This window comes from Rattus rattus, chromosome 17 (genome assembly GCF_011064425.1).
Source record: "Rattus rattus isolate New Zealand chromosome 17, Rrattus_CSIRO_v1, whole genome shotgun sequence".
Lineage (NCBI taxonomy): Eukaryota > Metazoa > Chordata > Mammalia > Rodentia > Muridae > Rattus > Rattus rattus.
Genome location: NC_046170.1, coordinates 12,509,206 through 12,523,484, shown reverse-complemented (window position 1 = coordinate 12,523,484; position 14,279 = coordinate 12,509,206). Strand labels below are relative to the sequence as shown.

The 14,279-nt window shown below is 49.8% G+C and overlaps 1 protein-coding gene across 1 annotated transcript in view; it reads right to left on the bottom strand.

Moving 5' to 3' along the window:
- Positions 1–8,581: 8,581 nt before the first annotated feature.
- Bean1 (brain expressed associated with NEDD4 1) overlaps positions 8,582–14,279 on the bottom strand; it is a 46,671-nt gene continuing 40,973 nt past the window's right edge. The window contains exons 4-5 of the mRNA XM_032887825.1: positions 12,371–12,521; positions 8,582–10,665 (exon numbers count right to left, since the gene is read on the bottom strand). Of these exons, the coding sequence (XP_032743716.1) occupies positions 10,326–10,665; positions 12,371–12,521 (491 nt within the window). The 3' untranslated portion in view covers positions 8,582–10,325. The remainder of the gene's footprint in view (positions 10,666–12,370; positions 12,522–14,279) is intronic.

Here is a 14,279-nt window from a genome sequence, read left to right as displayed (position 1 = left end):
TTTTCTCTCTTTTTTTCTTTTTTCTTTTCTTTTTTTTCTTTATTTGAGTAGGGTTATACTTTATAGCCCAGACTTGCCTTGAACTCTCAGCAGTATTTTTATCTCAGCCTTTTGAGTTACAGGCATGTGGCACCATGTCTGGTTTGTGTGTTCATTTTTGATTTGATGTAGTTTTATTTTATTGTTATATGTTTGGGTGTTTTGCCTATATATAGATGTGTGCCTGGTGACCATAGAGGCCAGAAGAGGGCAATCTTTTGGGACTGGAGTTACAGTTGTGGGTTGCCATGGGGATGCTAGGAATTGAACCTAGGAGAGCAACCAGGGCTCTTAACCCCTGAGCCATCTCCAGCCCCATGTGTCCATTTTCCAAACACCACGTTTCTTAGTATAGTGTACATGGTTCAGAAAGAGCCTGCTGTCCTTGCACCTCGACACCGAAGAAAGGAGACCATCACCAATAGTGGCTAGGGTTTGCAGAACCTTCCGGCTCATAGATCACACCTGAAACAGCCAGAACTAGCTTTTCCAAGGGCGGCTACCTATCAGGCAGACCTGGAAGGGCAAGGGTCATGGAACAAGTGCCAGCCGTAACATCTCATGGCTAGAAAAGGTTAGGTAGCACATAGTGGGCCACAAGGCCTACTAGACACAGGGCATCACTGCCTCCAGCTGTCTGGGTGGTTGGTAGAGTGTGGCAGGGATTGGCATCCCTAAAGAGCCAGAGTGTCCTTGCTTGATCCCAAGACTACTCGTTCCTTCCATCCGGGTCAGATTTTATAAACTGCGTTTTGGAGGGTCACTTCTCAGGTTTTGTGAGAAATGACCTGTGGCTAAATAAATTTGGAAAACACTCTACTAAGCAGGGTCCCCTTGCATCTGGCCTTCAGGATTCTGCAGGCTGAGTAGTAGGCTATTAGGGTATGGGGTTCTTGGAGAGAGAGACTTCCCAACCTTTTGGACTCTGGCTTCCTAAATAAAAATGTTTTTATTTTAAATCGTGTATGCCTGTGTATCTACATGTGTACATGTGTTCAGTGTGTATGGAGTCCAGAATAGGGTCCTGGATGCCCTGGTGCTGTAGTCACCGTGGTTGTGAGCTGCTGGATGTGGGTGCCAGGGATTGGATCTGGGCTCACTGTATATTTTTCAAAGCTCCTTTGCCAGGTAAGGTGAGGCAGGCAGTCAAGGGATAGTTCAGTAACTTGGGGGCTCTTCTGGGTTAGGCTAGGTGCAGCTCTCTCTTCTACTAATAACAGGCAGTCCTAGCTCCTTTACATGCACATACTGTGCACACACTCCCCCTCGTAACCAGGTAACCTAGCAACATTGGCTCACTACCTCTGTCAGGTTGCACACTCACTCTTTGAAACAATGGGGTTAAGTTTCTCTTCCCCTAACAACAATCAGATGATTTCTATTTAAATATATCCCCAGTGTGTCTAGGTATGAAGATTAGAAAGGCCGATGTGGCCTCAGGTGGTCTCGGGTAAACATGCAGGATAAGGCAAAACCGTACCCTGGATTAAGCTTGTAGGCAGGATCTTCTATTTTTACCATCTTATGTCTATGCATAGCAGAGTGTGTGTATGATGAAAGTCAGATGCATTGTTGGAAAGGGTATGCACAGAAGAAAGATGATTAGATGTCCAAAGCTGTCAATCAAAACAGAGAACCATCTTCGCTCCACCTCTTAGTAACATACCATTCATTCTCTTGGGAGCCATAATTGGAGCCTTGAGTATCCTCAACCATGCCAGTCTTGACAGTGTGTCCCTCTCCAATCTGTGTCACCACTTCCCCCTGATTAGAGTTACTTGGCTATGGTCTGTGTGGTTCAGCTGAAATGCTGACATGACACACACTTCTAACAGCTCTGGCTGTAATACAGACATGCCTTTAGTATACACTTTAAATCCCAAACAATGTAGGTAAGGTTAGTTTGTAGAAGGAAGCACCCACGTTTGAAAGTGATGTCTGATTGAGTGGCAGCGTGACAAATGAGAGATTTGACAGGATATCAACTCTCATGAGGAGAGGGAAGGCAAGAGTGGTGATGTAAGAGAGCAGCACAGAAAGAGAGGGGTGGGGCAGATGTCCCTGGGCAGTTTTACTGAGATATGTTGCAGGTGAAGACAGAAAGAGCCAGGGAATGAGAAGTAATCAGAAGATTAGAACAGATTGCATAAGTTCTGAGGCCAAGCAGAGCAATTCAGTCAGATGCTGATAGAAGCCAGTTCTAATCAGTCAGTTTGGAGAGAAGTTTTGAGCCAGAACAGCTGTGTTGAACCAGCCAGCCAGAGTTCACAAAGAACTAGAAACGGTGAACTTATTCAGCAGTAAGTCTCTGAGACGACAATTATATTTGGTAAGTTACATTTACACAAATTGGTGTGAGCTCTTCTTTTTTAACATCATGTTAATTTATTTAAACAGTTAACTTAGACATCTGCAATGGTGACTTCATCCTCTACTTCTGGCTCAATATAGGTGGAAGTAATCTGCTTAATAATCTCAGAAGGACAGTGTAAACCATTGAATAGCTTGCAGATCCTCATTTGGAAAAGATTTCGCTTAGGATCTTCACCACAAGGTGTTTTTTTCTGGTAGTGATTCTCAATGTCTCGGTATGCATGCACATCAGCCTTTTCACATTCAGATTCTTTTCCTTTGCGACTTTGATCAAATCTGCACAAATCTCCAGCGACTTCACATTGTAGGTGGTGAGCATGACTCAAATTCAGTGAACTGCCAGCCACCTCAGGCTCCAAGGGCTTCTTTCCCGTAATCTTTAAATGCCATGGCCGAGGCATGGCTTCCTGACAGACTTATTCTTCAGCAGGAGTGAACAGCAATGAGTCAGGATGGAGCAGACTGTACAGTGCTCCACAGTGTGCACCACTCTCAGAGAGCTCAGCCCTTATTTTCAATTCTTTGGATAAAAGGCCAAAACCTAGAAATACCTGCTGCAACCCTGACAGCTCTGACCATCAGTAAGAAAGGCAGCAGCTTCACAGGTTCTGGGATTAAGATGCAAGCATTTTTGCATGGGAGGGGAGTCCTTCTTTGGTATATCATCCCAAGTCTAGCTGATATTCAAAGTCATTCCTGTCCAATATTGTGAAACTTAGTAGTTGAGAATGGAAGGCTTCTAGGTGGGGAGAGGCAAGACTCTAGGTCCTTGGCTGTATGGGCTGGCTTTGTGTGTCAATTTGACACAAGCTAGAACCATCACAGAGAAAGGAGCCCCCCTTGAGGAAATGCCTCCATGAGATCCAGCTGTAAGGCATTTTCTCAGTTAGTGATCAATGGGGTAGGGTCCAGTCCATTGCGGGTGGTGCCATCCTTGGCCCGGTGGTCCTGTGTTCTATAAGAAAGCAGGCTGACAAGTCACATGAAACAAACCAGTGAGCAGCATCCGTCCATTAGCTCCTGCCTCCAGGATCCTACCCTGTGTCCCGACTTCCTTGAGCTGAGAAGGGCAAGTGGAAGTGTAAGGCAAATAAACCCTCTCCTCTCCAAGTTGCTTTCTGGTCATGGTGTTTCATCACAGCAACAGAAACCCTGACTAAGGCACTTGACCAAGAAGTGTGTCTGTGTGAGAGATGATGTAAAATGAGTCTCAGCCCCCCCCCTTTTTGAGGCAGGATCTCATGTCACTAAGGCTGCCCCTCAAACCCAGTATGGAGCTGAGCCTGATTTTGATCTGATTCTTTGACTTCTATCTCCTGAGTGCTGACATGCACTCAGGTATCTTACCTGATACCTGATAATCACCAATCTCTTTCTTTGATTCTGCAGCTGTGGGCAGACTTGTTCCTTGAAGAGAAGCTGGAGTGGATTCCTTTTCTACTAGCCCAGACCTCACAAAACTGGCAGACTCAGTTTCCTCCTTCTTGTGGGATTATTCTGTTTGCTTTGGGTTTCTCATTAAGTTAACCATCTCCCCAGCTCTAGACATTTTAGTCCCCAGCACTTGAAACCCCCTCTGTCCTCACATGTTTGAACCTGTCCTGCCTCTCCATGGCAGCTTTCTGACCTGATGCCTGCCTCCACATTTCACCTGCTGAAGTCTGGTATATTTGGTGTTCAGAGACCCAGTTATACATTCTGGGCCTTCAAGAGAGTGATGGGCTCAGAGACAAACTGCTTTCACTAGCTGCCCAAGCACTTAGCCTCAGGAGAGCAATGAGGATTAGTATGGAGGTTGGAAAAGGGCTATTCAAGGACTTCTTTGGTCTCAGTAGACTGGAGAACCTTCACTTTCAGCAGGCCCTAAGATAAGATACCCCCCCCCACTAACCTATGAACTTGGTCTTTTAAAGGAGGGGGATCCAGTTAAGGGTGCAGCCTGGGCAGAGGGTCCCAGGTCTGAGACTCAGCACTGCACTGTCATCAAGCTCAGGTATAACACCAGGGGAAGGGCTGTTTTCTATCAGAATAGAACCATATGTTGTTACATCTTCTCTATTCCAAACCTCCCTCACCCCTGTTGAGCTCTCTGCTGGACCACCCCTTGGAGAATAACCAGCCTTGACCCTGAACCTTCAGTCTCAGGTAGACAGCTCAAATACTCAGGAACAATCCAGGAACAGAGAGGCTGGAATAGTCCTAAGGGACAAGACAAATCCCTGGGCTATAGCCTAAGGCCCTATGTGAGGTCACAGATCCACACCTTAGACTTTGGCCAAATTTATGTCTTTCATCAGAAGCAAAGCTGTATGAAAACGGGGTGACTGCATTTCTTGCGAGGGTCCTGTCAACGGCTTTAGGACGGGGTCTGCAGCTAGGCACAATGGACTTTGGAGCTGGGATTTTCTGGGCACAGTGTCCCCCTCCCCGTACCAGGGAGATAAAAGTCAAGATGGATTCAAGATGTGCAGTGAGTCCACACTAGCTGGAGGCCAATTCTGACTTCATCTGCTATGGGTCTTGGTCAGCAATCATTCCCTTGCCTTCCTGGGCATCTATAATCACCATGTGGTCACCATCCACCTATGGTTGGTGATCACTGAGATGGATGGTTGATGAGTAGAGCCTGGATGGGTATGGCATGATGGAGAGACACAAGGAGAGGAGAGTGTGGTGGTTTGGGCATGGTGGGTAGGATGATGGGGAGGGAAGAGGAAACAGGTTAGAACCTCATATCTGTGAGTATACAGTCCTCTTTGTCTCTTCCTCTTTTGGAAACTCCATCCTAGGATCAAGTATTTGGTTTACCATCCCCAGAGTGGCACATGCTCTCAGGACAGAGGTAATCAGAGACTCCCTTGCTCTGTCCCCAACCACAGCCCCTTAGAGACTTCAGGAGAGTCCTGTCCAGTCCAATCAGATTCCTGGGAGATCTGATAATTGCTTTCTGCCAGAGAGAGCATCTCTTCATTCTGGGTCAGGAACCAACCAAGTCAGCCATGGGACATTTACTGTCATTTTACCAATGGGAGAATGGAGGCAATGTGGTGGTCAGAGTCCAGAGTCTTAGTCAGGGTTTCTATTCCTGCACAGACATCATGACCAAAAAGCAAGCTGGGGAGGAAAGGGATTGTCTAGCTTACACGTCCACATTGTTGTTCATCACTAAAGGAAGTCAGGACTGGAACTCAAGCAGGTCAGGAAGCAGGAGCTGATGCAAAGGTCATAGAGGAGTGCTGCTTACTGGCTTTCTTCCCCTGGCTTGCTCAGCTTGCTTTCTTATAGAACCCAGGACCACCAGCCTAGGGATGGTACCACCCACAATGGGCCCTCCCATCCTTGATCACTAATTGAGAAAACGCCTTACAGCTGGATCTCAGGGAGGCATTTCCTCAAGGGAGGCCCCTTTCTCTGTGATAACTCCAGCTTGTGTCAAGTTGACACACAAAACCAGCCAGTACAGACAGTCCATCAATCCATGCCCTTGGACTTCCTGGATCTAGCCATACATGAGTTTAGTCACACGAACCAGTAAGTATTCTTTCTTGCCTTTTGCAACTGAGCAAAGTGGAGGGTGATGGTTGGGTGACGGAGGGTCAAGCTCTCCATTTTAATAGAAACCAACCCTATAGTCCTCCCCAGGCCTCAGGTACTCATGCTGATGGAGGCGACAGTTTTGTGGCTGAGACTATAACCTTGGGATGTCTTGTAGGTGTGCTGAGCAGACACATCTGTGCTATAGCCCAGTGGTCAAAGGTATACCTAGCCTCCAAGCTCAGGCTGACTAGGCTTTGGCTAGACAAGGGCTCCTGGGCACCAGAGAGTTAGCTTGGGCTTAGGAGATACTATGTAGCTAAGCAGAACAGAACCCAGGACAATGGATCTTCTCCCTCTGCTGATAAAGCTGTGGTCTTCTACTCATATCCAGTCCTTAGACAACCATGCTAGTGTCAGAGGATGCAGACAGGAGCAGCTGAGCATGAGTGTGAGCTGTTCCTGGGTGTGCAGATGGGAGCCCTGCATGCAAAGGGTCCTGGTGTGGGCACATAGGCTGTCTGAGTAAATGTGTAGGAAGGAGGAGGGAGTTATGCAACGGTGCTGCGTATACGCATGTGGTTTGAATATGAACACAGGCTTAACCTGGCGATGGTGAATGTTGCCCATGGTGGCCACGGACTGCTGTCGCCTCCCTAGTCTCTTGTTCTTTCTGCCTTTGCTTTGGTGAGGCCTGGTGCTCAGCTGTGGCAGAGGCCTTTGGTTGCTATCCAAAGCTTGGGACTTTCTGTGTCCATCCATAATGATTCAGTCACGTTATGGCTTTGTCTGCCAACAGCTGTGGCTTCCGGGTATGAAGTCCTCCTCTGATCAGAAGAGCCTGCATGGCAGGAATCAACACTCACTCCATAAAGGGCAGCTTCCAAACAACGCTGCCAAGAGCCAGGTATGAATGGCACAGACCTGTCATATCCAGAAGCCTGACTTTGAGGCCTTCGAGGCATGGTGTGCCCCATCTCTTGGGTTGCCAATGGGAGAATTCAGTGACCCGTATTCTCCCAAGTTTTCTTCATCCCCCTTTCCCCTTGCCTTCCACTCCCCTGAGGCTATTTCCCTGACCAGTACTTCTGATAGTATGGCTGTGTTCCAGGGGCTGGTCCCGCTTCCTCCTGGCATAGCATCTGAGTGATAAACCATCACATGCTATCTTCTAGGGATTCCAGGCACCCAGCTGTTCTCCTTGGGCCCTGTCCCTGGCAAAGGGAGGACTCAGACTCCTTGTCGGAATGCGCAGAGCCTTGAGCATGATTCGCACAGCCCAAGGAGTATGTAGATAGAAGAGACAGGGAGAACCAAAGGCTGATAGTTCCAGGGGTTTTAGTCTTTAGAATGAGTATCAGTATAGGTGGTCTGGGTGGGGGTCAGCATGTGGCTGGACAGACACCATCACCGTAAAGGAGGAGGAACCTCACAGAGGAACATATTAGCAAATAGAACAGAGGGGCCAGTGTTTTTGCATAGAGAGGGGAACAGAGCCCCTCAGTCAGAGGCTTGTCAGAAAATGAGACCCAGGGAGAGAGTCTCCTCTAGAAAATCAGCGGTATAAAGACAAGCCCAGGATCCAGATGTCAGCTCAGGCTCAGCATACAGCTGTGAGTGTCCTTTAAAAGCCCAGGCAGCAGTGGGCTTTAAAGTAAACGGGATTTCCTCCTCCTCCTAGGGCGGGGTCTGTGACAAATGAGCAGTGGCAGCAGAGAGCCACCAGGTGGCAGTGTGTGCTTGAGTGTGGCCGGTGCTGGACAGCAAGCCTACATTTTGCCAGCAGGGAAATGGGATTTCCAGAAGGAGCCTGTGGGTCCCTGTCTCATAATACCCCAACACCCCCATCTGCCTCACCTTGTTCAGGATCATGCCCCAATTTTAGGGTGTGATTTTGGGGTTCTCTATGCTAGCTGAAGGAAAACATGTCCGAGAAAGACAGTCTCTGTGTAAAAGGGGTAACCAGGCAAAGCCTCCCTCTGAAGGGCAATAGGAAAGACGAGTGTTTCTGCAGAAGGGAGCAAGGAGCTTGTTCCTATCTATTTTCCTCGGAAGGAGAAGACTTTGGAGGACTGAAGGCCAAAGGTGGTACCTTTTGTATGTGGAGTCAAGATCTGAAATTGGTGGCTCATTCTATCTTGCTTGCATCAGACAGGTCTCAGAAGTGGCACCATGTTTCATGAGAAGGGGGCTGGGAGATGGCTTAGAAGGTAAAGTGCCTGCCGTGCAAGCAGGGCGATCTGAGTTCAGATCCCCAGTAAGACATAAAAGTTCAGGTGCAGTAGCATGGGCTGGGAGGTGGACACAGGAGGTTTGGAGGACTTGGGTGGCCAGCCAGTCTAATAGGGGTCTCCAGGAACTAGGGGCGCAGAGACAGGAGGATTGCCAGCTGGGCTACAGAGCAACATCTTGTTTCAAAAATCCAAATACAAGCAGAGAAACAAAAAGGAAATCCTGAGACTGTGTAGACACACCCCTCCCTGCAAGAGCGCCACCTGGCGCAAACTTGAGGAACAGCCAGCTGGGCGTGTCAAAGGTCAGAGGCAGACTCAAATCGCTTGTTGAGAGCTTTCTCTGAATTTGCAGGACCAGGAACCCCCAGGGCGCCCATACACTCACTCCTCGAAGGCATTTCTTCTTTCTATATCTTTGTTGATAATGAGCATTTATTTTGAGTACAGAAAAGATACATTGTTGCTTATTCAGCCTCATCTAGGAAGGAGAAAAGCTGTTTTGTAGATCCCTCCAACATGTTGAGTAGGCAGGGATGTTTTTCGTCCCCTGCCACTTTCCAGAGCTCTAGAAACAGGCTGCGTTTCTTAAGAGTCTCATCTCTGGGGTGCATTTTAAAGGCTGTACAGTACAACAGACAGACATTTTTTGCCTAGAAAGCAGACCACCACAAAGGTGGGCAGAAGTGCTTGTAAACAAGGTTCCCTCCCCCCAGGTCTGTGAATCCAGGGTGCTGCTCACAAGATGCTACAGAACCTGTGGGCTGGGGCCCTTTCGGCTCTACATCAGAATAAATGCTATTTCTATATAAAATAAAAATCAAAATAGCCATCCTTGCCACCCCTCTGCTTAGGAAAGGGATTGCTGAATTTTCTTAGCCCTTCATTGGAGGAATTGAATGTGGGAAGGGGATCGGTAGGGATAAGTCTGCTGCTTTGGGATGACTGACAGAGGTGGGAGTCGGGGAGGCAGGAGGTCAGCAGCACTGCTGACAGAATACTCCTCAAAGGTGCTTAGCTTTGGCAAGCTGGGTCTTCAAAGATCACCTTGTCACCTTGTCTTTGATGGAGACTGCTGGAGCTCACAGGCTAATATCTGAGCCTTTCTCCAATTGGTTGTCTCCACACACCTGCTTCCACGATGGGATGTTGGCAGGAGACACTGGTCTTCTCATAGTGACATGGAGTTTTTTGTGGGGTACATTTGTGGTTTTTTGTTTGTTTGTTTTGTCTCTGCATATGTCCCAGAGAGGCAAGGCCAGAACTCATCAACTCAGTCCCCAATTGTGAGTTGCCACCCTGGCTGACAGCACTGGCTTGAGACCTCTTAGACTCAGGCTGCCAGGACTGGCTGGGCACTTACTGAGCAGTGGGCTCTTGTATGCCTCCTCTGAGTAGTGTCTAGGCAGCATGGGGGTGGGGGGCACCCGTACCTTGTTTTCCTTGAGCTCTCGTGGCACAGACATAAGAGCTGTGATGCTCCTCCATGACACATGCCCAAGGGCCTGTCTCCCCCTGAAACTTAGGGTGGGTGTCTGAGCTAACCCCACTAGCACCGCCAAACTGAGGACATTGAGACAGGCTAAATGGGCTGTGAGGACCTCCAGGTCATGCCTAAGCCACCAGACCTGTCTTTCTCCACCATGTAAGTGGCAGGATGGTGATGTTGTGGCTCTTCTGCCCTGGAGTTGAGGGATAGGCACAATGCACAGTGGGACCTCATTGGGACCTGTCTCAGCTCCCAGTAGGATAAGCCCTGGGGTAGGTGTTATGGTAGGAAGCTGACCAAGCAGTCTCTTCAGGAGAATCAGATTGTAGCCACAGCCTAGAGGAGGCTGGGGAGAGGGTAGAAAGTAGGGCTTCCTCTCACCTCTACCCAGCACTGTTCAGAGAGGCACTACCACCAGGCACCAGGCTGGGGAGGAAGAGATACCAGGTAGGGAACGCTTCATCTAAAGAAAACCTTCCCAGGTGAGTTTGTGTGGTAGTGGGACCTGTGCATATACAGGTGTCTACATATGTGTGGGATGTCAGTATATATTTGTGGTCATTTATATGCATGTGCATGAGTTGTGTGTGCACCTGTGTGCCTGGAGGAGACAGGGTAGCCTGGAATGACCGACCAGTGGGACTCATGGACTCGGTCGCTCACACAATCCTCTCAGGGCTGGGGGTTGGAGCCTGGGTTGGGGTGAGTGAGCCCTGGGAGTTACTTGGCCGTGGTTCTGGTCCCGGCAATGGCAGCAGGTCAGATGGAGAGCCTCCTCCACACACGGCTTCATAAGGTGGCAGCATGTCCATGGAGACAGTGCGGAGGCCGCTCTGGCCCTGGGTCCTCTGCTCTTGCTGATGGTGGCTGTGGCTGTGGCCGCTGTTTGAGTCAAGGGCGCCATTCAGCATGAGGCAGGAATCTGTCATCGAGTAGGGTGGTGGTGCATCCGTGGGGACATACAGCTGAGTGGCTCCTGGTCCCACACACTCCTCATAGCTATGACAGAAGAGTTTCCACTCAGGGGTTAGAGGTTCCAAGGCCTTAGGGCAGGTGGAAGAGTCTATAGTCTGTGTGGTGAGGAGCTGCTCTCATTGTGAAATAGAGCCAGCCTCACATATGCTGGCTCCCATGAGACCTTCTGGTCCCCAGGGAGGGCAGTCTGACACCCTTAGCTGGGTTAGACTTTACTCTCATATCCAATGTGAACCTGAGCAAGTCCTTACACCCCTGCCCCTCTCTCTAGGGTTTAGATTCCCCGGAGCAGCTCCTGTCTAGGGAGGAGTCCCAGCCTGGGCATGGTGAATGGGCCCAGTAGGACCCCCTGAGATGTCTCCACTGCTGTTTTCTAGATTTAGGAAGGAGGAAGGAGTCACTGGGGCCCCTGAAACCATAGCTGTAGGGCTACAAGCATCTTCTGCTCCTCCCAGAGCCTCTGGTGGGAGAGAAATGACACATTTACCAGGACCAGGGTCTGGGAGAACCTAAATGGTTAAGAAGGCACTGTCACTACACAGGGTCCAGTGCCCCAGCGAAGGCTAGCCATGATTTCCATCCTAATGAATGGCTTTTGAAATCTGGAGATCTAGATGCCACACCCAAAGGGCAGAGGCCTAGTGTCTAGCATGCTTCCTTCTGTATTCTCCCATTGTCCTGGCCACTGCCCTTATGTCTCCTGACGCAGTGGATTTTACTCCTCCTTCGCAGGCACTGCGATTTCTTTCCTTGTGTAAAGTAGGATGGGTCATTCAATTAGCTGGATTTTTCTTGGTGCTAAGAAGGCACTGTGGGTAGAACCGAGTGGACTAGAATCTCAGAGCTCCAGAAGGTGTGCCCTGAGGACATGCCAATCTCCCTGTTCCCCTGGGAGCCCAGCTGGTTTAGCCTGAATGGGGAAGGAATTGGACTCTAAAGGGTACCCCTCTGTCCTTGTGGTTCATCTAAAGGACAGGGTCAACAGGTGCTACTTCGATGGATGCAAAGGTATGGGGGGATAGAGTCTGGGAGGAGGCGGGGCTCTCTGTGAGTCAGAGCTATCTAGGCTCACATCAGATGGGAGCGGACTGCTGAGAGCCCATCCTGTCTGGGCCAACTGAGATCAGGACCTAGACGGGCTTACAGCTAGAGTGTGCAGCAGGTCAGGCGTGGGACTGACTGTGAGAAGGAAGGACAGGACTGTGAGAACTGGAAAGGCGGGCTGATTGCACAGCACACAACGGAGACCCAACCAATGACAGGGGCCAGCCAAGTCTGGGGAACTCTGTGGCTACAACCACAATGTGTGAGAAAGACTGATCTTGGGGTGGGTGTGGGTTCCTGGTGTCATGCACAGACACTCAGCATATTTTCCTCCCTGAATGAATACCGGTCCCATAGTCATGATCCTAAACACCCCACTATTCTTGTCCCCAGGGAGATCCCTTAAGGAATTTACTGGGACTCAGGAAAATTGTCGTGAGACCACAGCAAAATGACAAGGTTTCTCTCCCCATCACCCATCAACCTGAAGAAGGAAGCTGGTGTCCGTGGTGTCTCCCAAGTCATGTCTATCCTCAAAGGGACTTGCTTGGTTGGAGGGAAGAGGCCGTGGCCAAGCCAACTGGAATCCTTTTGTATTTATACATGGGGAGCTGAGGTTCTTGCCCTGGGTGGGAGATCTTTTCATCAGGGGACCCCTGTTCTCCCCACCATGGTGCATCCTTACCCTGGTGGAGAATCTGGGTACAGCTCCCGGAGCACGGTGACATCCACTTCCCCCTCAGAGCTGATGTCCAAGGGCGGGGGCCAGTCCTCAGCAGGGCTACAGGCGTAGGGCATCCTGTGGCTGGAGTGGCTGTGTGTGTGTCCTCCAGCTGCTGCAGAGAACAGGACAGGCTGTGGTAGGGATTTCCCGCAAAGTAGCCATGGTCTATCCAAGGTTCGGAGATTCCCACATGACCATCCCCCTACCGGACTTAGCTGCTTCTATCCCAAACACCACCACCAGAATGTGAGGCCTGTAGAGTTCTGGGAGTGGGGGTCACAGAGAGGAGACTAGGCTGGTCCTATACTGAGGAGCTGCCAGGGTGGATGACAGTTTAGCCCAGTGTAGTGATAGCACTAGATGGTACCTGCTAAGCTTTGATAAGTTAACTTGGTCATACCCTCTTCTCTCCAACTGAGCAAGTCCCCTTGAGGATGGAAATGACTCAGGAGATGTCATCAGGATGCTAGTACAGGACTTCGGGAGAAGAGACACATGCTCAGCACACATGTGACTCCAGAGACCAATTCCTAGTCTCCTACAAACCTCTCCTAACTTTTGACCCAACAGTTTTCCCATCCATGGAAGAACCTGGATGAGGAACCATATCTTGAGGTCCAATTCCAGGGTTATTCATGGGAATCAAGAAAACTCTCAGATGAGAATATTATGGGTATAACTATTCATTATTGGTGGCTCTGCCTGGCTGGCAGGTCACGACCCTTATTTTATCCCCCATATCGCCTGTATCTTAAAGGTCTTTCTATAATGAATACGCATTACATTTCTACTAGAAGAAAATAAACCCAATAACAGGTTGTGAAAAAGGAGATGAGGTTTATTCCTCTTCAGGTGTCAGCTGAAAAATAGAAGCTTGGAAGGATGTGAGAGAGGAGAGCCAGGGGGGATGAGATAACACAACAGAAGCTAGCTAGAGCCACTGGGCACTGGAGCTGGGGTCCTGCACTGGTAGCACCGCCCAGAAGGATCTCTGGGCTCCCACAGGGTGGGATCCACTTGCAGAATGGAAGCTGGAGTACCCCTGGCTTGGGAACTGTAGAACTCATCCTGGTTCTATTCGAGACTTACCACAAGGTCAATCCTTCCATAGCCTCTGAAAAACCTCCTCTGGGCTGCAGGTGGGGTGGACTACACACAGGTCCTGCTCTCATGGATGTCACCCCTGTGACTGAGGCAGGAGGCGTGGGGATGAGGGCAAGGAAGAAGGAGAGGATCCTGGTTTACTTTGCTGGTAGGGATAAGGAGGGCTGGGGATACCTCCCAAAGGAAGTAAACAGCCTTTGAGAAGCCGGGAAGCTTCAAAACAGTGGCTGGGCAGAGGTAACACATGTGTAAAAGGGTGGGTGCTGGAAGAGCATGAGGTGCTGGGGGGGGGGGGGTGGAGGGTGGGAGTGGGGGGTGGGGGTGGGGCAGTAGGGAGGAGCAGGAAGGCAGGAAGGATATGGTGGGTCTGCCAGGATAGTAGACAGTTAAGGTAGTACCTGGGCTCCTCGTGGGAACATAGGTTATGCCAGCCTGCTCTGGGCTGTATGTACCCTTGACTTGTCTGCTAGGGAAAGCTTGGCTCCTGCAGAAACTTGGGGCCTGGGCTGGCTGAACTTCCTTCTCTATCCATGCAAACCTGCTGACTTTTCTTTCTAGTCCTAGCTGGCTCAGAGAGCATGTCACTAACTGGCTGTCTTCCATTGCCACTGCTCTCAGTCTTGTCTAAGATCTGGCCTTTTGTTTCTCTCTAGACTTCCAGAGGAGCAACATCTAGGTCCAAAGGGCCTTTGGCATCCAAGTGTCTGCTGCACCCAGCCCTAAGCCTATAGGTGGCCTTTTAGGGCTGTGTAGGGGTCGGTGAGTG